This window comes from Myotis lucifugus, unplaced genomic scaffold (assembly GCF_000147115.1).
Source record: "Myotis lucifugus unplaced genomic scaffold, Myoluc2.0 scaffold_1, whole genome shotgun sequence".
Taxonomy (NCBI): Eukaryota; Metazoa; Chordata; class Mammalia; order Chiroptera; family Vespertilionidae; genus Myotis; species Myotis lucifugus.
In genome coordinates, this window is record NW_005871049.1 from 13,613,067 (window position 1) to 13,640,233 (window position 27,167).

At 38.3% G+C, this 27,167-nt stretch overlaps 1 protein-coding gene across 7 annotated transcripts in view; it reads left to right on the forward strand.

Moving 5' to 3' along the window:
* IL15 (interleukin 15) overlaps positions 1-27,167 on the forward strand; it is a 61,608-nt gene that overhangs the window by 6,812 nt on the left and 27,629 nt on the right. For 4 of the 7 annotated variants that reach the window (XM_014455370.2, XM_014455339.2, XM_023754644.1 and 1 more), the window contains one exon: positions 15,861-15,982. The exons of the other annotated variants lie outside the window; for them this stretch is intronic. In XM_014455370.2, the coding sequence (XP_014310856.1) occupies positions 15,917-15,982 (66 nt within the window). In that variant the 5' untranslated portion in view covers positions 15,861-15,916. The remainder of the gene's footprint in view (positions 1-15,860; positions 15,983-27,167) is intronic. 7 annotated transcript variants of the gene reach the window in all.

Genomic DNA, 27,167 nt, shown 5'->3' on the forward strand with positions numbered 1-27,167 from the left:
TGATTGCAAAGATAGAAACTCCTGGATTTGAGAGGGCTCCCCTGAGGGCTCCCAGATTGGAGAGGGTGCAGGTCGGGCTGAGGCACCACCCCCAGTGTACGAATCTTTGTGCACCGGGCCCCTAGTATTATAATAAAAGCAGTATTTTAGGAAATTTGGTCTGGGGTAAAATTTATTGAGGAAAAAACACATTAGAGGTAAGGGAACCAGCCATAAACTCATGGCAGTCTTTTAGGTGTGTAGTCTCCTTCCTATCACCTGCTCAAGGGCATAGCTCTAATAATTCATCTTTTCTCTCCCACCATCACTACTTTTCTCTCTCTGGTGGGTCTTTCCAATCACTATATAGCCATGCTATATTTTTTTCCCATTAAAACAAACAAAACAAAACAAAACAAAACAAAACAAAACAAAACAAAACCCTCATGCTTCTCTCCAGCCACCACCTAGTTTTTCTGTCCCCAGTTTATGAAAAATTTTCAAAGTCAATTCAGTTCTCTGTCACCAATTTCTCTCTTCTTAGTCTCTCTTGAACCAGCCAGGTTGTGGTCCCCACTGCTCCACTAAAAATGTACTTGTCTGAGGTCCTGAGAACCCCCATGCTAAATGCAGTGGTCAGTTCTTGGCTCCCACCTGTGCACACCCCTAGAGTTCTGGATTGGCTTGGAATACCTTCTTACTTCCTTTTACCTCACCAGCACCTATCTGTCTCCTTTACTGGTTCTTTGTTTCCCTACCCTTTTAAATAGAGGAGTTCAAGGTCCCAGTGCTTAGGCCTTTTCTCTGTCTAAACTCATTCCCTTGGTGACCTCATTTAGTCTCTTGGCTTTTAATGTCTTCATACACAGATACTTGCTATATTTATATCTCCAATCATGACTTCTCTCTGAACTCCAGACCCAACAGTCTTTCAACATCCCTGATTAGATATCTAGTACTCAGCGGATTCCTGACTTAACCCAAAACTGCTCCTCTCACTGTCTGCCCGATCTCAGTTGATGGCAATTCCATATTTTTAGGTGCAGAGACAGTTAATCAGTGAATCTTGGATTTGTCCTTGACGTCTCTTTTTCTCACACCTCACATTAATCTTCCACTAACCCATTTACCTGTGCCTCCCAACTGTTTCCCACATCTGACCTCATTCCAGCCATTGATATCATATCTCATGGTATTATTGCAAGAGTGGGTCTCCCTGTTGTTACATTTCACCCTCCACCCAACCTTCTTCTCAATGCAACACAAGAGCCAGAATGTTTAACCTGTTTCTGCTCTGCCTTCATTAAATAATAAAAACAAAAACAAACCCACCTGACAAACAAAACAAAACAAAACAAAAAAATCCCTGAGAACAATGACTTAAAAGAAATCCCACAATAATTTATTTGTCATTATTGTGCAACTGGGCTACCTTCAGCTGGTTTGTTCTTCTTAGGTTGCTGGGGAGAAACATTCAAGAAGGTTTCTTCAGCTCATCTATCTGGCAGCTCAGCTGGGCTGGCTGGAAAGTTAAAGGCTTTCCTCTTCTTGGTCCATCAGAGATAGCTCGTGTCAGCAGTTGAGAAGTCTGCTTCGTGTTCATAGAGAGTTAGGAATCTAGAGACCTCTTATGGTTCTCCCTTTTGTTTAGCTGGTGATACTTATTTTGAGTACAATTTTTGTTAATAATATATTTTATTGATTTTTTTTTACAGAGAGGAAGGGAGAAAGATAGAGGAAGGGAGAAAGATAGAGAGCCAGAAACCTCAATGAGAGAGAAACATTGATCAGCTGCCTCCTGCACGCCCCCCACTGGGGATGTGCCCGCAACTAAGGTACATGCCCTTGACCGGAATCAAACCCGGGACCCTTGAGTCCGCAGGCCAACACTCTATCCACTGAGCCAAACCGGTTCTGGCTTAGTACAATTTTCTTATAAATCTTGGGAGCTTCCTGTATATTTTTTCATTCCTTGAGAAAAAGACATACCCACAAAACTCTTAAGACAGGCTCCTCTTGACTTTGGCTGCAGGTCAGAATGCTGAAGGACGAGCCTTGGGGTTTCAGAGGCGCTTCTGTCTCCCTGGCAGAGCCTACGAGGCACTACATTTTAAATCTTTCTGAGGTCTTCATGAGAGATTTTCCCCAGCCATACACTTGATTTGATCTTTAACCTGAGAGCACATGGTGCTAATAGACCCCTAGATGTGATTTTTGCCCTAAAACGACTTCTTTCTTTAAGAATCTTTTGCTGACTAGACAAGCAAGCAGGACAATAAATTTTCGTTTCCAACCTAGTAAGTCCCGATTTCCTCTAGATTCTGCTGAACATTTCAGTTCATCTTTCTCTTCCTGTAATTAATCCTAGGCAGCTAAATGAAGTCAGTTGTCCCATTTAGAAATCTTAAGCATGTCCATAGTTCATGAGATACATTTCCTTAATTCTGTATTATTGCTGGTGACAGTGTTGCCAAACATCTTACTATTATATAATACTAGAGGCCCCTTCCGGCTGCCGGCTGGGGCCTTCCTTCATTCCTAGCCGCACCCTGGTGGTCAGCAGCACACGTCATAGCCAGTGATGGAACTCCAAGTCTCCTGGTCGAACTCCCGAGGGGACAATTTGCATATAAGGCTTTTATTTATATAGATGAGTAGCCCTCTCTCTGGTAATAATTTCATCAGTGCCCTTCTAGCTGACAGTGTCTTTGCTTCTCTTCAGGTGTTTCTCCACCACCTGGTCTCATATTAATTTTAGTGCCAGTTCTTAATTGCTATGTAATAAAGTACCCCCAAATTTGTTCAAGGTTTCCAGCTTAGAAATTTGGACAGAAAATAAAAAAGGCAACGACTTGTCTTCACTCCACAATGTCTCTGGTCTCAGCTGGTATGACTCCAAAGCTCAAGGACTGTCTGAGGTGGCTTAAGACATTGGGTAATACATATGGGTTCTCAGCTATGGCTATTGTTTGATTCCCTCTCCACTTGGCGTTTCCACCAGGCTCAATTGGGCTTTCTTACAGCATGATGTTCTCACGGTTGTCAGACTCCTTACATAATATCCAGCTTCTATCAAATAGGAAGTGGGAGCTTCAGATGCTCTTAAGAGGCCTGGGTATGGAATTCCCAGGCTGTCACATTTGTCTCATTCTATTGGAAAAGCAAGTCAGAAGGTCCTCCCAGATTCAAGGGGTGAAGACATTAATATTCTCTCTCTCTCTCTCTCTCTCTCTCTCTAACTCTTGATGGGTAATGTTGCCATGCTTGTTCATGGAAGGAAGGCATTGATTGATGGCAGCTATCGTTTGGAAATCTGCCACACATTGTGATCCTGTTTAAACCATAATTCATTCATGCCATTCCTCTATTCAAAACTCTCTACTGCTTTCTCATTTCACTTCATTAAAAACCAAATTGCATTGCAATGGTCAGTGAAGGGCTAAGTGGTTTGTATCTCCGTGATCTCATCCACTACTTCTCCCTTAGCTCACCCATTCAGTCACATTGGCAACCTTTCTATTCCTCCGCCACACTGCTCTATCCTCATCTAAGGGTCTTTGAACTTGGTGGCCCCCTGCCTAGAATGCTGTTCTCTCAGATATGATCCTCTCCCTTAACTCCTTCAGAGCTTGGCTCAAATATCCCTTTTGAGGGAGGGTTTCCCTTACTGGTATACTTCAAACTGTACTGCCACCAGCACTCTGGGCTTAAACTCTTCTCCACACACCTATTACTATTTGACATACTACCAAGTCTTTACAGTATCATAGCCAAAACTCTTAGAATCAGATATGTTTAGAATTCAGAGTCTTTTCCAGATTTTGAAAAAGTAATTGTTATAGACTGAATTGTGTCATGCCCTTCCCTCCTCCTCCCAATTCATATCTTGAAGCCCTAACCCCAATGGGACTGTATTTGAATAAAGGGTTTCAGGAGGTAATTAAGGTTAAACTAGGTTATTATAAGGGTAGGCCCTTAATCTGATAACGCTGGTGTCTTTATAAGATTCGGAAGAGATACCAAGAGTGGGCATGCAGCAAAAGGCCGTGTACAGACATACTGAGAAAGTGGCTCTCTGCAAGGCAAGAAGAGAGAACTCACCAGAAACCAGCCCTTACAGCACTTTGATCTTGGAGTTCCAGCCTCCAGAATTGTGAAAAAAAATTATTTTCTATAGCTTAAACCATCCAGTCTGTGGTATTCTGTGATGGAAGCCCTAGCAGAGCAGACTGAGAGTGATACAAATGCCTTTAATATAAACCATGCAGCAATCAAGCTGATTCAGGTACCTCCCCAAAAGTGAAATAAGTGGAGAACATAGTCTTATGTCAGTTCAATTTATGTTTGGTTAACCTATGAATTAAGTAAAAACTTTCAGTTTTTAGAGCCTTTTTGATTTACGTTTTCAGATAAGGGATTTAAATATGTTGTATTTGATTCTTTAATACATGCCTTGCTCTATTCGAATGTGAACTACAGGAGAGCTTGTACTTTTGTTATTTTGTTCGTTGCAATAACTCCATTGTTTGTCATGGCATATGGTAGGCACTAATAAATATTTACAGAATGGGTGTCAAAGAGTAGGGTATGTTAAAAGTAAAGGGGATAGAAAGAAGAGTTATTTCAAAGAAGATCAAGTTTATTTCTTCATTGATCTGTTTCCTTTGGCAACATACTTTTCAGTTCCAAGTATGGGCAAGAGCTCTTCTAAGTACTTGACAAGACCTTGATTCAGTCGGAGGGGCAAAGTGCAAAGAGAGTCCTGGTGACATCATCAAGATTTTAATCTTGGGAGACAGGAAAAATAAACACTGGAGGAACAGACATTGGTTACAACTGGGAAATGGATGAACTTGATTTTGCAAACATTAAGACTGAGATAAAAGTGGAACATGCAGTTGCATATGTCCTGTAATTTATTAGAAATACTGGACTGAAGATTGGGTGAGCTATTTGTACAAGATATTTTGTTTTGTGACTTAATAGTAAAGAATGATTGACTGAAGCAACTGTCAGAATATTTCCTTAGGAGGCCAATGCACGTATAAAAGGTTTTGGGAAGAAGACCAAGGGATCTTTATATCACTGTGCTGGGCTCTGACAGAAGAAATGTTCAGAAAATGTCTTCAAGAAGGTATTGGCCAGTTTTTAGGTCTTCAGAGAGAATGTCAGACTTCACACCTTCTCTCTTTGCTTCCCTGTCATACTTACTCTGTCTGATACTCTCACAATGGATTTTATATCCCCATATGACTAGTCTTATGCACTCATCTTTTCTCTTTTAATCACAGTATAATTGACATAAAACATTATATTAGTTTCAGGTGTATAACCTACTGATTCAATATTTGTATAAATGACAAAATGATCATCACAATAAGGTTAATTAACATTCATCACCATGCATAGTTACTGCATTTTTTCCCCTTGTAATGAGAACTTTTAGAGACTTACTCTCTTAGCAACTTTCAAATATACAGCACAGTATTGTTAACTATAGTCACTATAGTGTACATTACATCCCCATGCCTTCTTTATTTATCTGGAAGTTTCGTACCTCTTAACACCCTTCAGTCATTTCACCCACCCCCAACCCTGCCTCCAGCAACCACCAGTATGTTCTCTCTTTACTTTAAAAACATATCTACTTTAAAGAATCACTTCCTTATGAAGTTCTCGTGGCAAAACCCCAACTTTGCCACCTCTCTGGCCCCCTGAAAAATATCGACCACATCCCTCCTTTATGTTCTCTCCACTGATACTTTTCTAATACTATGTGCAGTATTTTACAATATTGACTTGTGTTCACATTGCCTCTCTGTGGTAATTGGTGAAGGTGGTCCTAAGGATGGCAAGGAATGTGATGGTGGAGTTGGAAGGGCTGCAGTTTGGGAAATATTGTGTCCTTGTGTGACCAGCACCTTGCCCAGTACATAGTAGATCTTTAATTATGTTCTTTATGTTGTCAGTAATTATCACATATTGCTGAGGGGTCAAGTAATATAAAGTTCTGAGGGAAAGAAGCTTGACTAGATTTAATTGGAAATAAACCATCAGTGATCACATAACTTTTGGGAAACCATTCCCAGCATATTCAAAAAAAGGCAAATACAATTTCTTGAGGGTTGAGGGCCTCATTGGGGCCAGGCTACCGATAGAATCCTTACAGTCATTATTTGGATGATGCTTATGAGCTCTTTGGAGTAGTATGACCTTCACAGAACTAAAAAAAAAAAAAAGGACTGTTTAACATTGTGCCAGTTTGTTCACTGAAGGGATACTTTTACAAATTGCAAAATAAATTCTTTAATAAGTGCAAGGGAAAAAAACAAGGCACACCCTATTGTCTAACTTGCTTCAAATAAAAAAACCTTTCATTTTCCTAATTCCAGTTACCAAATGTTTTGAAAAAAAATTTTCAATAGATAAAAGCAATGAGAGAATTTTATAAAAATAGTAGTATCCTGTATAATAAAAGCCTAATATGCTAAGTGTCCGGTCATTCAATCAACCAATCAAAGCATAATATGCTAATGATATGCTAAGGCCACTCAACTGCTCACTATATTGTGCACTGACCACCAGGGGGCAGATGCTCCAACCGGTAGGTTAGCTTGCTATTGGGGTCCAGCTGATGATGACTGAGCGAGATGGGCCGGACATGCCCTGGAGCTCTCCTGCAGTCCCTCTCCAGCTGGCCAACCTCCTGCATTCCTACCCAGCCCTGATCATGCACTGGTGGGTTCCCTCGGCCTGGCCTGCACCCTCTCTCAATCCAGGACCTGTTGGGGGATGTTGGAGAGCAGGTTTTGGCCTGATCTCACAGGCCAGGCCAAGGGACCCCACTGGTGCACGAATGCGTGCACCAGGCCCCTAGTAGTTGATAATTATTTAGTGCCTCTTCTCTTGAGAATGCAAGAGAACAAATACACAGTCATAACAACATTATTCTGTCACTTTAAAATTTGTAATAATCCCAAATGTCAGATTTTAAAAATCTATAGTTTATATCTTTAGAGTCTACCCTTAGGAAGCAAGATTCTAGTTCTCGTTGTTTTGTGAAGGACCTTTAAAACTTCAGACATCTGACTTGATGATGATTTTAGGTTTGATATTGAGGTATTTCTCTTCTAAAACCTCAACCTCTCTTAATTCAAGGCACATTCGAAGTTTATAAAACATTTGCTTCCAGGCTACGGGTTTGAATCCAGGTAGGCTGGCAAAAGATCAGATTGAAGAGCCTACACTATTGTATTCTGGATTTTAACAACCCCATGACTCTCTACTCCTCCAATACCTCGTTCCCCAAGGTTCCTTCCCAGACTTTTGCTCTAGGCACCCCTCTGTCTGGTGGTAGTGATGGGATGAGCAATTGCTTAGATCTAAGGTATAGACATATGCAGTTGTGTTGCCAACTGCATAAATTCTGTGTGCCCCATAGTCCAGGCCCAGACTGCAAGTACCAGTCAAGGTTAACACATGCAGTGAAGCAGGCTTCTCCCAGGTCCTACCTTTCAGGGAAAATGAGGGTGAGAACAAGATACTGCCATTTAGAAACCTCCTCTCCATCTCCCCCTCCACTCCTGTGTCCTGACTGTCCAGCTCTGAGCTGCCAAACAATTCCCTTCTCCACCCATGGGATTTTCACAGATGTGGCATCAGTTCCTGAGCATTCCACAAACCACCTTATTTCTCTGGAACCTACAGGGTGGATTTCCAAAGAAGGAGCCAGCTGCCCTTGCTGGTTCTTCATCTAACTGATTCATACAAGAAACAGTAGCTATATAAATATATGATGCTATATATCAACCCACACTGGGCAAAGATCCCAAAGATCTGAGTGTGAAAGCAAGAGTGGTAGCTTAGCCACAGTGAGGAGATTTCCATCTTCTCATTCATCCAAGGCGGAAAGGTGGTAATTGCTCTGCGTTGGGTTATGAGGAAGCAGAGCTGTCTCAGAGCAGTTGTGGATGGCATGTTTACTTTAGTTGTTCTGACCCAGAAAGTAGCGGTATGAAAATAAGTGGAATGAAGTAGATTGCATTGTAGAAGTATTTTGCCGGTGGTACTAGTGTTGTTGCAGGATAGTTACATCTAAGATCCAAAATTAAAACAAACCAAAATCTACAGCCCTTCAGTTATTGTCAATACATATAGGGTTATGAAACCCCTTCCCAGCCTATTGTAATCCTAGATTTTGGGGATAAGTTGACCTCTTTTGAAATTGAAGCTAACATGGAGAGATAGCACAATGGATCACGCATGCCTTGTGCTCTCTGTTCCCTGAATGAGCTACTAGTGAAGAATTGAACTGGGAACCCAAGACACATGGTCAACCCCAATATTACCTCTTTGTGTAAAACTGCAAAAATACATTTAGTTTCTCTGCACTTTGGTTCTCTTCTGGAATATTAGGATGATTAGACTGGAGCCATTACCTCAGGTGTCAACTCTGATGGTTTTGAGGCTTAACACAAGGTAGATGAATTTGATCATATGCTGCTAACCATCTGTGACTGTCACAGATGAACTTAGGCACTGGAAGGGACTTCAGACATGGACCAACCTGGCTTCCTTATTTTAAAGATAAAAAAACCTGAGGCTAAGAGACATGAAGCACCCTGCTAAGGCCACTTAGCTATCTAAAGACAAACCCAGGAGCAGTCAAGTCTCTGGCTTCCAGTCCACTCCATGGTTTTGGTACATTTGGAAGGCTCCCATTGTCATCAAAGAGCCTTCAGTCTCAATATTGCATGAACTATGGTTTTGCAAATTATGCTAATGATGCATAGACTAGAAAGATGGTAGTCTGCATGGAGTCTAGTAAATGACAGGATGGTGAACATCTCTGCCGTGTTTACACAAGCCCAAAGCGGTGATTCTATGTCTGTAGAAATGAATGTTTGTAGTACAAGCACATGACAGCAACACATTTAATGTTAGTTGCATGGAAGGCTATGTTCTATAACTGAGTGGAGATAATTTTCTATTTTGCATTCTAACCTAGATGATATAGTCTACAAGACTTTCCGGTTTCCTTTGTTCTCACTCCGCCGTTTGTCAAGGAATCTTCTTGTTAGTAATTTGATCATTTAGGTTAATAGTGCAGTCTCAGTTATTTAAGGATGGCACTGGTTCAGGAAGTGGCCACTCACTTTTAGCCATTATACCACTCCACACCCAGTAGAAAGGGTCAAAATCTTAAAGACTGCAACAAATGTGAAATCTTATAGAATGAATGAAGCACATTGGGTGTTTGAAAATGTCTATCAGCCCATCTTCTTTGCACAAAGCTAAGGATCATGAAAGAGAAACATGAAAAGCAAAGAATAGAAAGAAGACAGACATGGTAATCTATTTATAGTCTTTGTTTTAGGAACTACTATTTAAATAAGAACATGTAATGAGACCCATGAAAGAGGAGGTAATGAACTTAAACCGTCAGTCTCCTAATGTAAGGGCAGGCATTCTGATAGCTTTGTCCCAGGTAATTAGACACAGCGCTGGGCGAGAAGAAAGAACCAGCAATGCTATGAAAGGCAGACAAGTCCTGCTGTCCAGTCCAAGGAAAAGAAGGCCAGCAACCATACGGACCACACTGCAACTCAAGAGTCCAAGCACTCAACCAGTTGCCAAATAAACTGCACTAATAGAGAGTCTGCCTCTTAGCAGTTGTATAAGCACTGTTGCTTTGCTATATAGACTGGAGAAGTTTAGTTTACTTGTCACAAGCAGCCTGTCAAAAACCGTGCTTTAGAAACAAAACCTATGGGACTTCTACTGCAAATTTGTGGCCACTGTGTTGATTCAGAGATCCAAAGTTCAGGGTACATTTTATAAAAAAGCCAAGAATTTGGAGTGGGAGACATCGGTAGGAATAATTAAACCCTGGAAGAGTGACAACCAGCTCTAGTGAAACAGTCTGGAGACGGGACTGAGGGATTTTGTGGTCTAAAGTGCATCTATGTTTAATAAAAGATCAGCTTCGCCTTAGACTTTTTAACTTAATTATGTTATTTCTGAGGATTGTGGCAATGGTACCCCTTTGCTTCTATAGGGGATGGGTGAGAAGCAATGGAAATGTCAGAATCCAGCGGGAGATGTGCGGTGTAATTAAGCTGTTACTTTCACTGATAAGCTATTATCAGTGCATCATTCCAAATTGTCATATGGCATCGAGTGCTGCAACAGATGACGTATGTCTTCCGTGGCAGCAGCAAGCAATCATATAGAGATGGGTGCCATTATGGCTGCTATAAATCATAACATACACTTTAATAGTTAAACAATTATCTATAGTGGCAGTACTGGAAAATTGTTTGGTAATGATTGGCTGATTTTTATGTTGAAGAATAATTTTTATATGAATCTTTTTATATAAATACCCAAACGATTCAAAAGAAGAAAATCCTTTTTAAACATATACTTGGGAACTTTTTATTGGTTGGCTCATTTATCTTTAACTAGAAATATTTGAAGGATCAGAAAGGCACCAAAATAGCTTTATATATATAGGGTGTCCAAAAAAATGTATACACATGCTTTGAATAATTATAAAGGCACTATTTATTAAAATACATTTCATTTTAAAAATTGAGCTATTAGCTGTTAAGGTATGTATACATTTTTTGGGGAAACCCTGTATATATAATATTTTATACATATACATTTAGTATTCCTATTATATGAAGATGTTGCATAGTAGGACCAAACAAATAAAAACCGGCCACTAGATTTAGACCTCTCTAGTTTTCTGTTGTTGGAAGCCACAAGTTAACAAGGGATAAAAGGAAAATCTTCCTTCTTGAAGGGCTAAAACTACCAGGCTTCTCTCCTTTCTTTCTCTTTCCTTTCTCTTGGTATTGTTTCTTTGTCCACTTATCTCTCTTTCCTCATCATGTTTTCCATGTTCTTCAAATCTTAGCTCAAAATTACCAGCAGTAAAAACCTGACCTTGACCCACCTGGCTATCTTCTTCCACTTCGATTCTGCTGCACCAGCTGTGCCTTTCCATGACCGTTTGACAGCCTTTTTCTTTGTGAGAATTTTAAAATGATATCAAGGGGTCTGTCTTGCCAAATGTTCATTTCAAGAAAAAGCTGGCACCGGAAGTCAGTCAGTCACATCACTAACGCATGTTTAATTTGCCAACATTTTTTCATAGCAAGGCTTCCCTGAAGAAGGAATTAGTGCGCGTTTCATTCACTGTAAAGTGGCACTTTAACAACACTGAACTAGGTGGTAAGGGTGTTAATGGCCGTTTTCCTCTTGCCAGTCCTGTGGGAGGGTGGAACAGCCTGCTGTGAGGGATCTGATGACTGGTTCATGGTGAGGTATTATCTTTACAGAGTGATAATCACTAATAAGAGGTGAGACTTTTGAGTGTTCACTCTATGTCAAGGCCTGTTCTATGTAGTTTGCATGAATGAGCTCACTTGAACCTTACAATGACCAGTGAGGTGGGTACTCACATTGTCCCCATTCTGCAGAGGGAGAAACAGAGGCCCTAAGACAGGGGTGGGCAACCTTTTTGTGAGTGCGTGCCCAAACCAGCAAAATCTCTGACTCAAAATTCTTCTGCGTGCCAACCCTAATTTTTTGAGAACATGTTACGCCTACTTGATATCTCTTAAGGTGTACGTATGTGAAGAACCTCGAAGAAATAATAAAATTCATTCGAGCGACAAAAACACAATATATGATGATGAAAAATACGTTTATTTTTTAATGTGTACATGTACACTGATAGTCCGACAGAAAACTTTATGACTGTTTGATATTATCAGTGGGACTTTTGCTGCTGCATCACTGATGACAGAGATTTTACATCAGGTTTATATTTCATGACCTTCAGAAATATGCACGAGCTACTACTTTCATCCGTCAGGCTACTCCTATTATGAGACTTAACAAAATTCATCACTGAGAACAAAGATTCACAAGCGTAAGTGGATGAAGCCAAAACACTGGTTGGATCTAGGAAGGCAGGGAGAGTTAAGGCAGAGGCATATAAATTGCTCTTCCCCTCTCTCGTCAATCCATGTCTATGGTCTTTAAGATAACTTGTTATGTAAAATTATTTATCTAAGATGCACCTACACTGAATATATCTGAAAAATAAAAAAGGTGATATTAAGAAAAAAATTGTAAATGGAAGATTATAAGAGAGGGTTTCGTGTGCCAGCAAAAGTTACTGGCGTGCCATGTTTGGCACGCGTGCCAGGGGTTGCCCACCCCTGCCCTAAGAAATTGATTAACTTTCCCTAAACCTTAATGTTAGTAAGTGGCTATGTCAGAATTCAAATCCAAATCTGTTTGACACCAAAGTCGTGCTATAGCTAGATCACAGTTGTACAACAGAAACTTCTGCAGTGATGAAAATAGTCTGTGTCTGGCCTATGTGGCTCAGGGGTTGAGCATCAGCCCACACACCAGGAGGTCACCAGTTCTATTCCCAGTCATGGCATATGCAAGGATTTTGGGCTTGATCCCCAGCAGGGGGCGTGCAGGAACAGCCAATCGATGTTATTTCTCATTGATGTTTCTATCTCTCCCACTCCCTTCCTCTCTCTCTCTCTAAATATCAATAAAAACATTTTTAAAAAATGTTTTGTATATGCTGTGTGCAGTATGGTAGCCAATAACCACATGAGTACTTGAAATGTGGCTAGCTCAACTGAGGAAGTGAATTTCCAGTTTCATTTTATTTTAATTAACTTATGATTATATTTAAGTAGCCATCTGTGGCTAGTGGCTACTAAATTGGACAGCACAACTCTGGATACTTTTTGTATGTGGCAGACTATAAGCTAATGGGAAAACCAAGCCAGGAAAATACATTAATAGAATATGCTATTCTTTCTCCATTTCTAGAGTTTCCCTAGATCCCACATTAAAGAAAAAAGGCTGATCTGTTGCCATATGGAAGATTCAATTTAAAAATGAATTAGTGACTGCCTCCTCTGGTTCAGGCACTTTATTAAGCTTTGGGCATTCTAAATTACCAAGCTACGGTTCCTGTCTTCAAGGAGCTCATAATCTCAGTAACTCTGAAGAATATGTTATACATTTTTCCCCAGAGTTTCTTCATAGATGATAACACAAAGATTTAAATCTCTCCTCTCTAATTCTTTGCAGTATTTTGCCTTTATTTTTAATATTTTCTTAACAAACATAGACTATTCTTTTTTTACTGCAAAACAGACTTATTGATGCCAACTCTGAAATGTTGCTGGAACCACTCTCCTCATAATCCATTTACAATTATCCATTTTCAGAAGTGTCAGTCCTGTAGTATTCTGGTCACTTCCAATTATTTGTCTAGTCCAGCGGTTCTCAACCTGTGGGTCGTGACCCCTTTGGCGGTCGAACGACCCTTTCACAGGGGTCGCCTAAGACCATCCTGCATATCAGATATTTACATTACGATTCATAACAGTAGCAACATTACAGTTATGAAGTAGCAACAAAAATAATTTTATGGTTGGGTCACAACATGAGGAACTGTATTTAAAGGGCCAGAAGGTTGAGAACCACTGGACTCTAGTCTATTTAAAATCCCAACCACATCTCCATATGTTCCTCCAGTTCAAGTAATAACTGGGACTAGTAGGGGGAAAGGGTGCCTTCTAGCTTCCTCTTTCTAGTTCTAATTGTTGGAAGTTAGAGACTGAGAGGGTGGCATAGGACCAAAGGGCCAGATGTCTCCTGCTTAACTAGGCCATCCTCTGTTGGTTGTTGCTTCTTTTCCTGGCTAACAGTAACTGATCTTTGATACCTTCTGTATGAGAGGGTTCTAAAGTTGGGCTCTCTTATAGGATATGTGTGTGAGTTCTTCCACATTACATATAGTGGCCCCCCCACAGGCCTTCTGTGGGTGATCAGGCTTAACCTCCCCTGGTGGTACAGCTCAACAGTTCTCATTATCTGAGTCCCATTGGAGGCCAGGCTTGATCACAGCTTTGCTGGATCAAACACTGGAAACAAAATATGATACTTTTCTCCATTATTTTTTTTCTTTTGCCAGGTAAGTTTAAGAGCAAGTCAATAATACCATTAGCTGATATGATATCCAGCCAAGGGATAAAATGCCAGTCTGTATTAATCATCTCTGGCTGCCATAAAAATACCATACCTGGACTTCTGGAAGCTGGGAAGTCCAAGATCAAGATCAAGATACTGGCTGGTTCAGTTCTCTGATGAGGACTCTCTTCCCGGATTGCAGATGGCTGCCTTCTCACTATGTCCTCACATGGTGGGGAGGAGAGAGGAAGCAAGCTCTCTAGTGTCTCTTCTTATAAAGGCACTAATTTTATTATGAGGGTCCCACCTTTATGCATTCACTTAACCCGATTACCTCCCAAAAGCCCCATCTCCAAATACCGTAACATTAGAGGGTAAGGTTTCAATGTGAGAATTTGGGTTCAAAACATAATCTCTCTGTGTATAGCCACATAGCAATTTTCATCCTGTCCTCAGCTTATGATTTCAATCTTTGTCTTTCCCTGACCGTTATTTTAGTCTCCTGTATATGGACTGGGGTTGGGCTCTTGAAGTAGAGTTAGTGATTTGTAAGTCATAGACATATTAAGGGTTTGCTGACCTCTGCGTTAGTCCTGGAGCAGGTATCTGACGTAGCTAAGAAGCTCCTTTAGACTGTGGGCCAACCTAATGCTTCTTTATTCCCAACATTGGGTTTTAGTCACCAGTTCCAGGGAAAATGTAAAGCTACATTTAAAATCATATTAAAATATCATTCCTCACCCACCCTCTTGAATTCTGAGCCTCCACAAGAAACATTCCCTTTGAGTAACACTACTTCAAGGCCAGCTCAAATGTACCCACTCTCTGAAATCTTTCCAAGTTCCTTATCTTCCTCATCTCTATAGAATTAATTGCCTCACTCTATTTTTACATGGGGCTTTCTCAACTCTTCTATTGAAACACTAACAGCTTTATTTAGTTGTTTGAAGTTTTCCCCACACACAGGTTGGTGAGTTCTTTAAGTATTAAGACCAGTTATTAGAGCATCTAGTATAGGTCCTTATATACAGGTTTGAGTAAATATTTTTCAATAAATAACTCAAGAAAGTACCAGTATGCAAACATATATATTGAAAGTCTAAACTTTTGGACTTAACATTATATTAACCTTTAACTATATCAGTAACAGCCAGAAATAAGATTATACATACAATTTTATTATTAATATAGATATTCTTTATATCATGAACCATTCTGATCTTTGGTTAAAGTGTTTCTTAATTTACTTTACAAAATAGGATTTATAATGCTTAACTATTTTAAATGCTGTAATTAAGTTACACTACTTTTTAAGTAGGAAACATACTACTTTATGGTTTCCTAATGGTATAATCTGTTGGCATAGTTAAACCCCTTCAAAATGACATATTCCTTGAAAACATGATGTATTTTACTACTGAGTGTTTGCAGGGAGACTTTGTCACTTCACTCTTAGAATAAATGTTTGCAACTTAGAGATGGTCAGTAATGACATCGAGTCCACAAACACATTTGACATCACATTTGCTTTGTGGGGTTGTTTTTTTGTGTGTGTGAGAAAATAAAAAACCATTTCACTGGAGAACTGTATGAAATGTTATAGTTTCTTTTAAATGATGTATGATTATTTGTCTTCCAAATGAAATAGCCAACATGGATGTGAGTTAAGTTATGGGGAAGTCTGAAGGTTTTAGGAAAAATTAACCCCCCCAAATTCCTATTGACTTCTGAAGCTTTCTCCATATGAGTCTTCTTGTTTTTTCTAGCCTGATCTGTGTGGCAGTAGCTAAATGTGAGGATGGGAGAATCGTTCAGTATGTACTCTTAAATCATTTTACCCCTCTCCTTGGCTTCTACAGAATCCATTTCCACATACGGCCATCTGGTTCTTTGAAGCAGTGCCCCATCATGTGCCATGCTGGTGTTGTCACAGGACGCAGAGAAGTCAATGTTAGCATATAGCCAGCCCACAGGAAGTCATGTAAGTAAGGTTTTAAGAATTATATCAGGCAGTATAGATTTTTTAATGTAAGCATGTAATGAATAATAATGAAGATGTGGCAAACCAGGTGAAGTTATATATAGGGTGTCCCCAAAAATGCATATATACAGTTTTAATATTTATAAAAGTAGTGTTTATTAAATTACATTTCATTTTCAAAATTCAGCTATCAGCTGTTGAAGTGTGCATACATTTTTTGAGCACCTGTATATACTCAGAAATTTTTAAATGAGCATCTTGGCTAAAAAGGAAAATGCCATTTGTCATAGAATATTTAAGGCATTTTCTGAGGACAGAGAACATTGCATATATCAGAGGTGGGCAATATATATTTTTTCTGAAAAGAGCCAGGTGGTAAATATGGTAGGCTTTGTAAGCCAGATGATCTTAGTCATAACTGCTCAGCTGGGCCTTGTTGTTGTTTGGCAGCCATAGACGGGATGGGCGTGGCTTTCTTCCAACAAAGTCTTATTTACAAAACAGGTGAAAGGTTTGGCCTGTGGGTCATAGTTTGTCCACTGTTGGCATGCAAGATGAAGACATTATACATCTCATTTTCTGTAATTATTTATGTTAATTTGAAAGGAACTGGAGAGCTTAAAATTAAATAATGAACGCAATTCAGCTACTCAATTTCTGAGTGATTTTGCCACTGTCAAGAAAGCAGAGAATAATGTAGATTAGGTTTTTTGAATGGCATATTGAAACTTTTGAAAAATATTTTGGAATAATGTAAATTGAAGTTCAGCCTCAAGAACTAAACAAAATAAAGTTACAGACATGGAAACCCAAGAAACTGACTTTCTCTTGATAAAGTGAATATACTTTTATTTTATTTTTACTTTCAGTAATATTAGCTCTTTCAGAAAAAATCCTGGAGCATGTGTATAGATCAGGAAAAAATATGAAATAAAGGGTTTATGAAAACTGAAACTCTTTACAAGAATCTTAGGAGGAAAAGGTAAATTCCTATCTTGGGCAATCATTTCTGGCATCAGAAAATAATAAGTAAATAAACATTGAAAGGAAAAGTATGAAGAACATGCTTTTTTCCTATAATTACCTACAAAGTAAAACTTATCCTCTAATTTCATATCCTTCCTTGAAACTGCTCTATTTCCTAGAATTTTAATTAAGAATTCCCCAAACTCAAGAAACGTACTAACAGTCTTAGGGGAAAACACATACTAGGTATTGCTACCATTGAGGAACCCAGCGATCATTAAGAAGTAATATGTCAGGATAAAGAAGGGTTCATACTAGGAATGAAATATGATTTCTATTATATTCATCATATTCATTGATCTAAGGGAGAAAAGGCATATGTAGCATATGTTAATCTCTATAGATGCTGAATAGTCATTTGACAAAATGCAACAGTCCTTCTGAATGATAAGAAAAACAAAAGATGACTCAATAGAGTAAGAGTTAAACATATTATGACCATGACAGACTGAAAGACTGTTTATGCACTAACATGCATATACACAAACAGCTGAGCCCAGACACAGCCTTAGAAGTAATGTCAACATGCTACAGGCTTTCTGCTGTGTCTGCTATAAGTACAAATGAAATGAAAAGGGTGCATAGGTCTCACCATTAGTGCAGCTCTCCTGAGTTATTTATTAGTCAGCAAAGCTAGACAGGAGAAAGGAATGTGAGGATAACGTTTAGAAAGGTGAAAGTAAAACTGTTATTTGTGGATGACTTAATACTTAGAAAACCCAAAAGAAGCTAAAATGTTTCGATTTCAACATCTAAAAGAGAAAAAAAGATAAATCTGACACACAAAAATTTTTTTTTGGTTGGCAAAAACAAATCAAAACAAAAAACCCCAGCTACTCTGGGGAAATTCTAAAGGATAATGATAAACTAAGAAAAAATATCTGCCTCTCAAATAACCAAGCATTTTCTCGCTAATATGCTAAATTGTGGGGGTGTAGGGAAGTGCAAAGCAATAGAAGGATGGGCAAAGATTATGAAGGGATAGTTTGCATTAAAAGAAATACAAATTCCATTTCAACTCATAACAATATTCAACCTCCTATAAAATACTCGGTTTTTACATTTTATTTAAGAACTATGGGAATGTAAGTATATACTTCTAAGTTTGCTTACATTTCATAGGAGCATTTTCAAGAACCCACAGGAACTGATAAAAATGGTTGTCTGAATAAAGACAAGAGGGTGGAGGGAAAACAGGGTGGCCAGGGACAGGAATCAGGGCACGATTTCTAAATGGATACCTCTCATATTGTCTTGTTTTTCAACCACGTGGATAGATTACCTTTATAGAAAAAAATATTATAAAATGTATTTTTTTTCAAATTTGTAAAACGAAGAATTGCATCTCATTTTATTTTGTATTCTTGATTATTATAGACATTGAGTTTCTTTAAGTTTTCATTTATTATTCATATTTTCATTTTTTGAAATTATCTCTTCAATTCCCTACATTTAGAGATATTTTCATTTTTGTAAACCAAATTTTCTAATTCTTTACAACAGTGGTCGGCAAACTGTGGCCCCTTGAGTGTGGCTCTTCCACAAAATACCACTTGTGGGCGCGCACGTACAGTGCGATTGAAACTTTGTGGCCACACTCAGAGAGCCAAAGAGCCGCATGTGGCTCACGAGCCGCAGTTTGCCGACCACTGCCATACAATATAAGCAACCAGTACATTTTAACATACTTATTTCACTTAAAAAAATCTGTTTATCTTATCATTTTGTTTACTATACATTAACTTACAGGACTTCGTGATTTTTATTTTGTCAAATCTATCAATCTTATTTTCTTAAGTATTTAAAAAGTTGTTTTAAAGCCTATCCAGGATGATATACTTATATATTTTTTAATAGAATATCTTTTTTTTTAAATTCTCACCTGAGGATATTTTTTCCATTGATTTTGTTTTTTAGAGAGAGTGGAAGGGAGGGTGGAGGGGGAGAGAGAGAAAAAAACATCGACATAAGAGAGACATATGGAGAAGTTGCCTCCTGCTGGAGGGTTCTTTTTTTTTCTTTATTGATTAAGGTATTACATATGTGTCCTTATCCCGCTCCCCTCCTCGTACCCCCCATCCCCCGCCCATGCCCTCACCCCCCTGGTGTCTGTGTCCATTGGTTATGCTTATATGCATGCATACATGTCCTTTGGTTGATTTCTCCCCCTTGCTGGAGGGTCCTTGACCAGGAATTGAAACTGGTCAAGACTGAGGGCTGATGCTCTAACCACTGAGCAAATCTGGCAGGGCTAGAATGTCTTTTTTTAAAAGCTGGAACTTGTCATATGATGTGAGATGAGAATATTATTCTTCTCCTAAATAGCTAACCAATGGCTTCTCAGAATGTTTGTTAAATAATGTTCTCTTACCTGCTGTGTCATGATTCAGTGTTTCATGAAGTCATCTATTCATACTTCAGTGACAAATTTATTTTTTTGTGTGGTCAATTTTAACATCTACTAGGTCTAGTTCCTCTTTATTACTTCTCTATCTCAAAATAATTTTCACCAGTGGATTTTTCCCTATCAACTTTTAAGATCATAGTGTCAATTTAACTTTCTATATCCACTTATATGTCAAGTTCACTTCCAATTTTATTTCTTCTGAGATAATTTGGAAAAATAATAACTCTGTAGTGTATAGTGTTCCCATCCAGGAATAAAGTATACTTCTCAAATTATTTTGAGGATGGTCTTAGGCGACTCCTGTGAAAGGGTCGTTCGACTGCCAAAGAGGTCACGACCCACAGGTTGAGAACCGCTGTTCTATTGTCTGATTTTATTGACTTTTATTCAAATTCAATACATTCCTTATCATGTTCATTCTTAAGAATATAATTTTGTCATTAGTATGAACTAAGTAATTTTTTCTACATATTGCTAAGATATAGAATGATGAATATGAAAATTTTTATTTAATTTTTATTTATGATTTATTTTGTTCTAAACCATCCCATATAACTTGCTATTTTAGTTCTTATGATGCCTCATGTAATTTGCTTAGCTTTGTTAATTAAATACTTGTAAAAGAATATACCAGTAGTGGTTTTATTATTTTGAATAATTATAACTATAGTTTCTATTTTTCTGCCATTATTTGTGTTAATCAGAAATTCCAGAAAAATGCCAAATAATATCACCAGAGTATCTTATTCTGATTCCTGAATACAATGGGAATGAATACCTATAGTGATTTGCTAGTAAGCTTGATGTTAGTATTAAATTGAAGGAGATTTTTATTATCTTAAGAAATTATTATTCTATTCCTTTGATTAAGAATTTTTTTTTAAGAAAAGAACAGGTGCTGACTTTTGTCAAATGCATTTATAGGGCACAGTTGGTATAGTGTTTGGAGATCGGCTCACTAGAATTTGAAGCCTTATCTGCCACTTAGTAGCATTGCTATCAGTTTTATCATTTGTCAGATGGATACAGCAATGGTTCCTGCCTCATAGAGGTTCTATAAACAGCACATGAGCTAAGCCTTTAACCTGTTATGCATGGCCTTTGGATTATAGTAGGCACTTAATAAGCAATAGCTATTACTATCATCTATTCAGATGATGACACATTTTTTCTATGGAACAACTTAAAATGAAAGAATGTGAGAAAAGCAAGTCTGACAGGAATCAGAAAACAGTGACTTACTTTATTAAGAGCATATATCTGTCTACCCTGTGTTGGAGCACCTATGGTTCAATTCACACCCTATTTTCTTCCTTCTCAGTATGTCACTTACCTTTAAAAAATGGGTTTGCTTTGCCTAGTCAGCAAGATTAAGAAACAAGTTTGTGTTCTGCTTTTCAGAACTCTATTTATTCACTTATGGGGAGGAAGGGGGGAGTTAAATCAAATACTAATTTTTGAAACTCTGGATTTTTTAGTTATAATGGAGGATAATGTGAGATGTGTTTATTTTTTGTCATGTAGCAGTGTATATTTTATCACAAATTTTTGCTTGTCTTGTTTTGTTTATTTTTTATTTTGAAAGGCCAGGGAAGAGAGAAAGGCGGAGGAGTGTAATGAGTCTGGAGAAGTAGACAGGAACTAGAACATGTATTACGTTAAAGGTTATTCCAAGTATTATTTTGGGCTGAACCCTAAGGTCAACAAGAAACTTCTAGAGGATTTGAAGCAGGGGAGAGACATGATACAATCCATGTTTTACCAGGATCTCTAGTCCAAGAAGAACAAACTTGGGGGCGGGAGGGGGGGGCGTGTTCTTGGGTAGTGACGAGAGCATTAGGAAGTAGTCCAAGTGAAATTATATGGTGGTTTGGACTCCGATTCAAGGAAGAACGTGACAGGTTGAGAATAATCAGCGGAAGACAGAATAAAATGCTTGAAGTGACATATCATTGAAGTTAATAGGCCCAAGAACTACTGGGTACTCTGCGTCACTGACATGGCTCACGACAGGTCAATAGCCTTTGCTTTAGATAATAGTTGCTGTCCAGAAACACTGGCTTAAAGTCTTTTTCCTATGGAGTGCTCCTAATTAACCATTGACCTCATGTACAAAGTTTGAAATGCAATTCCACTGTGATTGAGGATGGATGAAAATTGTGATATGGGAGAATCACACTGCATTAACTGCTTTGGGCCCTGGTGGGTACGTATTGCCAGGCCCTCGCATGCCGTAGGGCTAGCTATGATTTTAGCTAGTAATTCATGATGGGTTAAGAAACCAGCTAACTAAACTTGTTAGAAAGATATATAATATAAAATTAAGGACTTTTTGTGCATGGATTTTGTGATATCTTTTTTATTTTTATTTGTTTTTAATATATATATATTTTTTATTTTTACCTTTGACCCCCTCACCCACCTCTTTGCCCTGCCCCCTGCCTCTGGCAATCACCATTCTGCTCTCTGCAGCCACAAGCACCTATCCCACTCTGCCCAACTCACCCACTCAACACAATGCCCCCGAGTGTGGTGTGCATATTTTGTCTCTACAGAATATTTAGAAAATTGTGAAAAGAGTATGAGGATTAGTCACTTACACATAAAAGCATGAACCCCACTGTCACCATCTACCATTAGTAAGGTTATTTACTTAATCCTCAATTTTAAGATACAATAGGTTGTCTAAATATTCTGTGGAACCCTAACTTGATATTGTTACCATTTTTTATGGGACATTAAGCTCTGTCTACTGCTACTGTTAGTAAAGTTCACTTTACAGAAATGTAATTTGTGCACTAAAAAAGTATACAGGATGTGTGACTACTTTTTATTAATGCACAGTTTATAATTGTGGTTACATTGCTTTATAATTTTATTAAAATTGTTAATTTTATTGTAAATTGATTTTGTGATAGAGGTCACATTTAGTGCCACATATGCTGGAACATCCTTGTTGAGTGATATTCTCTTTAGAATGGAGGGCCTTTTGAAAGATAGATGCTGTAGATCCTCCATCTACCTTACCAGGTCATGCTGTATTGGGTTCAGCTTCCTTTCCATCGCCTCACCACACCTCACCATGCAAGCCTCTGGCTCTCTCTTCAGCCGTCTTCTATACTCCCTATGGGCTTTGACAGAAACTTCTGGATTCCTTTCAAAGGGGAAGCTTGGGTGTGTTAACGCAATCCTCTTCGCTTAACTAATTCTCAGCTTTGTTTTTCAGTCACATTTGGCTGCCTCTTGATTGTGGCTTCCCTTCGTGTTGGTATTTATCCATGATCCCAGAGTGGGTGGGGATGGAGGGGGCAAAACTAAGCCTGCCACCGAATACGCTCTCAACCCGCTCCGGAGGAGAGTATCAACCCTTGCTGGGAGGATTTATCACACAGATGTCTTCTTCTACCTCTGTTTCCCTTAGCCTTCCCACTCTCCTGGCTGAAACATCTGCTTATGACATCTTTCTTATCCTCAGGGCAACCTGTCTCCTAGCCTTCTTAGACAGAAGGTGTTTTCACTCTCACCTCTGCAAGAAACCCTATAGACCAAGTTTCATTTTCAAGGGAGGGGCCTCTGGAAAGCTGGGCGGTAGGGATTTTCCAAGCAGAAGGTGACTTTGCTTTAATTTCTGAGGAGCGCAGTCGAGTGGTAGACACATGGGTGCAAGCTGGGCTCTCTGGTTCCTGCTCTGAGGCTGCCACTTACCAGCTGTGTAAGTTTGGGCAAGTTATGTAATTTCTCTGTTCCTCAGATTTCTCATCTTTAAAATGATGATACTGGCAGAACCTTTGTTATACAGTGGTTGTAATGACAAAAAAATAGTTAATGTGGAAGTAGCTCAGAACAGTGACTGATAAGTAGTATTTGATATTTGTTAGCAGTTATTCTTTTATTATTATTATTATTAATAATAATAAAAATTATCTTTCTTCTATATATTTGAAGACATAATATCAATAGAATATGGTAAAGTGATAAATGTAAATATTTTTCTATATAGAATAGCTGTTGTATATTTTTGTATTTCAGTAATCATTACTAGCTACTAATAATATGAAATATGGTATAGTTGAAGGCCTTCTATCTGGTTCAGAGTCATTTTAAATCTGTAGTTGTTTATAATTAAAGAAAGATGGCAACAACTTCTAACCACTGTATTGCATCAAGGGTCTGTCTGTATATGAGAAAATGTACTAGTTTGAGAGCGTTAAAGTCTCATTATTGATCATTACACTGTTTCCAGTGGTTTAGCAATAAGAAGTAAATGGTCTCATAATACCTGTCACTTTTATTTCTTCATGACACAAAGATAAGTATATTTTAATTTTGTTTTCCTTTTATCTCGGTGCTTAACGGAGGCTCAGAGAGCGTAGCATTGGGATTGGGAGTGACTTTGTTTTCTTTTTTGTTTCAATCTAGTAGTTTCAATGCCATTTCTTACTGATTAGTCTCCTTTCTTTTCACATGACCTCACAACAAAATATTATTTTGTGTCATTAATCTATCTTTGATTTATAATCTCAGTGACTTTATCATTTATAAAATCTTAACGGTGTGTATAACAAAACAGAAACACAAACTTTTCCATTTTTCTCAAAATAAGGGATTTCAAACATTTGTGAGTAGCAAGAATTTTCCATTGACAAATATTCACAGGATCTAGATTAAACAGTAGACTTAATACATTATAACAAGGAACACTCCTAACCACTTAAAGTTTGGGGTTGCCTGATTTAAAAAAAACAACAACACATAGAGCAGTGACAACAAAGGAAAAATAATTCTGTTTGTAAACCATTATATATGTTGATTGTAGTCTCTAGCTATAGGGAATGGCTTTGATTTTCTTGAAAATACAGTGCAGTTCCTAATCTTCTGGCCTTTAGCTACACAGCCTCTCAACTTAGAACATATCCACTCCTCTCCCTTCAGGCATGTCTGCTTGCCCTGTAGGTCCCAGCTTCCTTGTTATTTCCTCCTGAAAGTGTCATCTCTCTGCATGTTTTTATAGCACCTCCTCGAATATGTCCACTATTATATAATTGCTGTGGGTGTATCTGTCTTCCTCATTGGACTGTGAGCTCAGTGAGGACAGGCATGACATTGGCCTTGATCACATAGTAGCTTTACTTCAGAGCACAGCACTTAGAGCATTACAGTGGGCGATCGATATTTGTTGAACAAATTAATTTGGAGTAGACTGGAATAAGATTTTGTTTTTACCTTTGTGTATTCTTTATCTAATTACTAATACAATAGAAGCCCCCTTTTCTGGATCAGGACCCATAGCTGTTTGTCATTCATTGAGTAAGAGAAAACCTACAATGATCTGTGTTTTCGCTGTGTGCAACAGATCAGACAATCAGATCAAGTATTCAAATGGTCTCTCCTTAAGTGGTTGCTGTATAAGATCAAGGAGGTGATGGGATTTGACTGACTTTGTATTTTGGGCAGTTCCCTTAGCATTTTGCTATGGGGATTATGGTCACCCAGATCAGATACCTCAATTTTGCCTTACCTCATCACCATACTTCCTGCTTTGATGATGTCTTTCTGCTTCCTATAGCTTTTCTACAGCTTCCTTGGGCCTCTGGAATGGTACTAATCTCAGGGTCCCACTGTCCTCAAATATTCTGCTTCATACAAGTCCATGTGGTCTCTAGTTAATGGCATACAAGTCCATGTGGTCTCTAGTTAATGGCAGCTTTATATGATCAAAATGGGGTTTTTCTTGATGAACATTATAGCTTTAGCAGGTCCCTTAGCACATTGCTATGGGAATTAAAGTCAATTGTCTGCGATGGAGCCAGACTGTGTTGGTACCACAGAGTGCTATTAAAAATGTTGTCTTAAAGGGTTCCAGCGCAAGTTTTACATGCACACTGGTCCTGTAAAATATGAGATCCACACCCTATTCCGAAAAAACAGTAATTGACAAGAGTCACATCAATTCGATTTTATTGTGCACTAAACATTTCTGTGAACTGTACTTATGTCAGTTCGGTTTGCCCTCTTTCATTTCAGATTTTGATTTGTACTTTGCGCTCTGTCTCGCACCTCTGCTTACTTTATGAATACACTTTGAATACTTGGTCAACTAAGAGTCATGTTCATATCTGTATCTTTTGAAAATTTGAAGTCAATCATAGTTTTTCTCCTTGTTTAAATATTTTTCAGATAATTGACTTTAATTCCTATAGCAATGTGAAGCAGAATATTTGATCTAGTGCACACAATGACTAACACAGCTAAATGTCATTTTGTTGATTTTAAATAACTCAAGCACATATATGGCATATATTTCTTCAGCTATCATATATAATTTTGTTTTTGAAAGAACCATTGATTTTTTTTGTTGGCAGCTTTTGATCTTTTTTTCTTCGTTAAGATAAGGATAGGAATCTTCTTTTCCCCATGATTCACCAGGTTAGGCAGAACATCACAGACCCTCACCAGCTCAGTTGTATTAGGAACAGTGGAGATTGTGTGTGAAACAAAAACCAGTCCTGGGTTACTCAATCACTAAGTCATTCGGGACAAGTCACTACACTGCCAGTCTGGGCTCTTAGCTGGAGGCTCTGGACAGAATTCACCGCCATCTCTGAAGTTCATTGTCTCCAATTTATAAAATGAGCAGTTCTAAAATTCTATTCTTTTCAACACATGTTTGACCTACTTTGGTCAGTGTCCAAGTCTCTGGAAATATTTAATTTATTGCAGCTTCACTGCTTTGAAATTTGTTTATTGGATCTCATAAAGACACATGAGAAAATGTTACATTGTGTGAATATTATAGTAAAATTGATTGGAATGTGCTGGGGCTTATCATAATCAGCTATGGGATTGTTTTTCTATTTTTACAAAGTAAAACTCCTTCTTGGGTTCCAATATTTTATACACTCTGCTCTTCTCAAATAAATAAGTTCTCCATTTTTTTCCTTTTCCTCTTATTTCACCAGAAATATCTTTCACAGTATTTGAATACTCTTTGGTCACAATTTATGCATGATTGTTCTTACTTTAATGAGGCATTACTATTTCTGCTGTCTAGGGTAAATTACCAAAACACTTAAACACAGACATCATGAGGGTTGACTGTGGCCAGAGTGTTTAGCAAAGTTGTTTTTTTTCTTTCTTTCTTTGTGAAATAGGTTGCATGAGACACTGGTGTTGTCATTCTAATGGGTTCTCTTTTAAATTGATGGCCCAGTTGTGACAAGTCAAAGTATCCATATGATGTTATAAAGTGCTAAAGAAAATTAAATGAACAGTTAATTTAGAAATGGGGTCTGAGCTATAACTCCTCTCCCTGGAAGGGAGGATATTATGGGCAACATGCACATGGGGAATGATTTTTTTCTGGTAATAAAGTTGGGAAAATAGCAACCAGAACAGAACAAAACTATTCATGATGCCGTTCAGTATGTAAAGAACAAAAAAAGAATTTTCACTGTGCAAGAACCTCTACTACTATATGTTTGCAATGATGCCTTCATGCAAGGGGAAACAGATGTTTATCTGTTTTTCTTTTGGTTTTATTTTCTCTTAACACTGCCATTCTGTCAGTACGTGGTTTCATAAAGCTGTAGGATTCTCATAGGAAAACGACCGAGGCCGTGTGCTTTGGAAGCCGATGTGTTGATTTTCTGGCTGGATAGCAATATTTTATTGTAGCTGGGGGGAGTGTGATAGGAGTGTTAGAGGCAGGAAGTCTAACGCCACCAATACCATGTCTAGAACCGAGCCATCGCC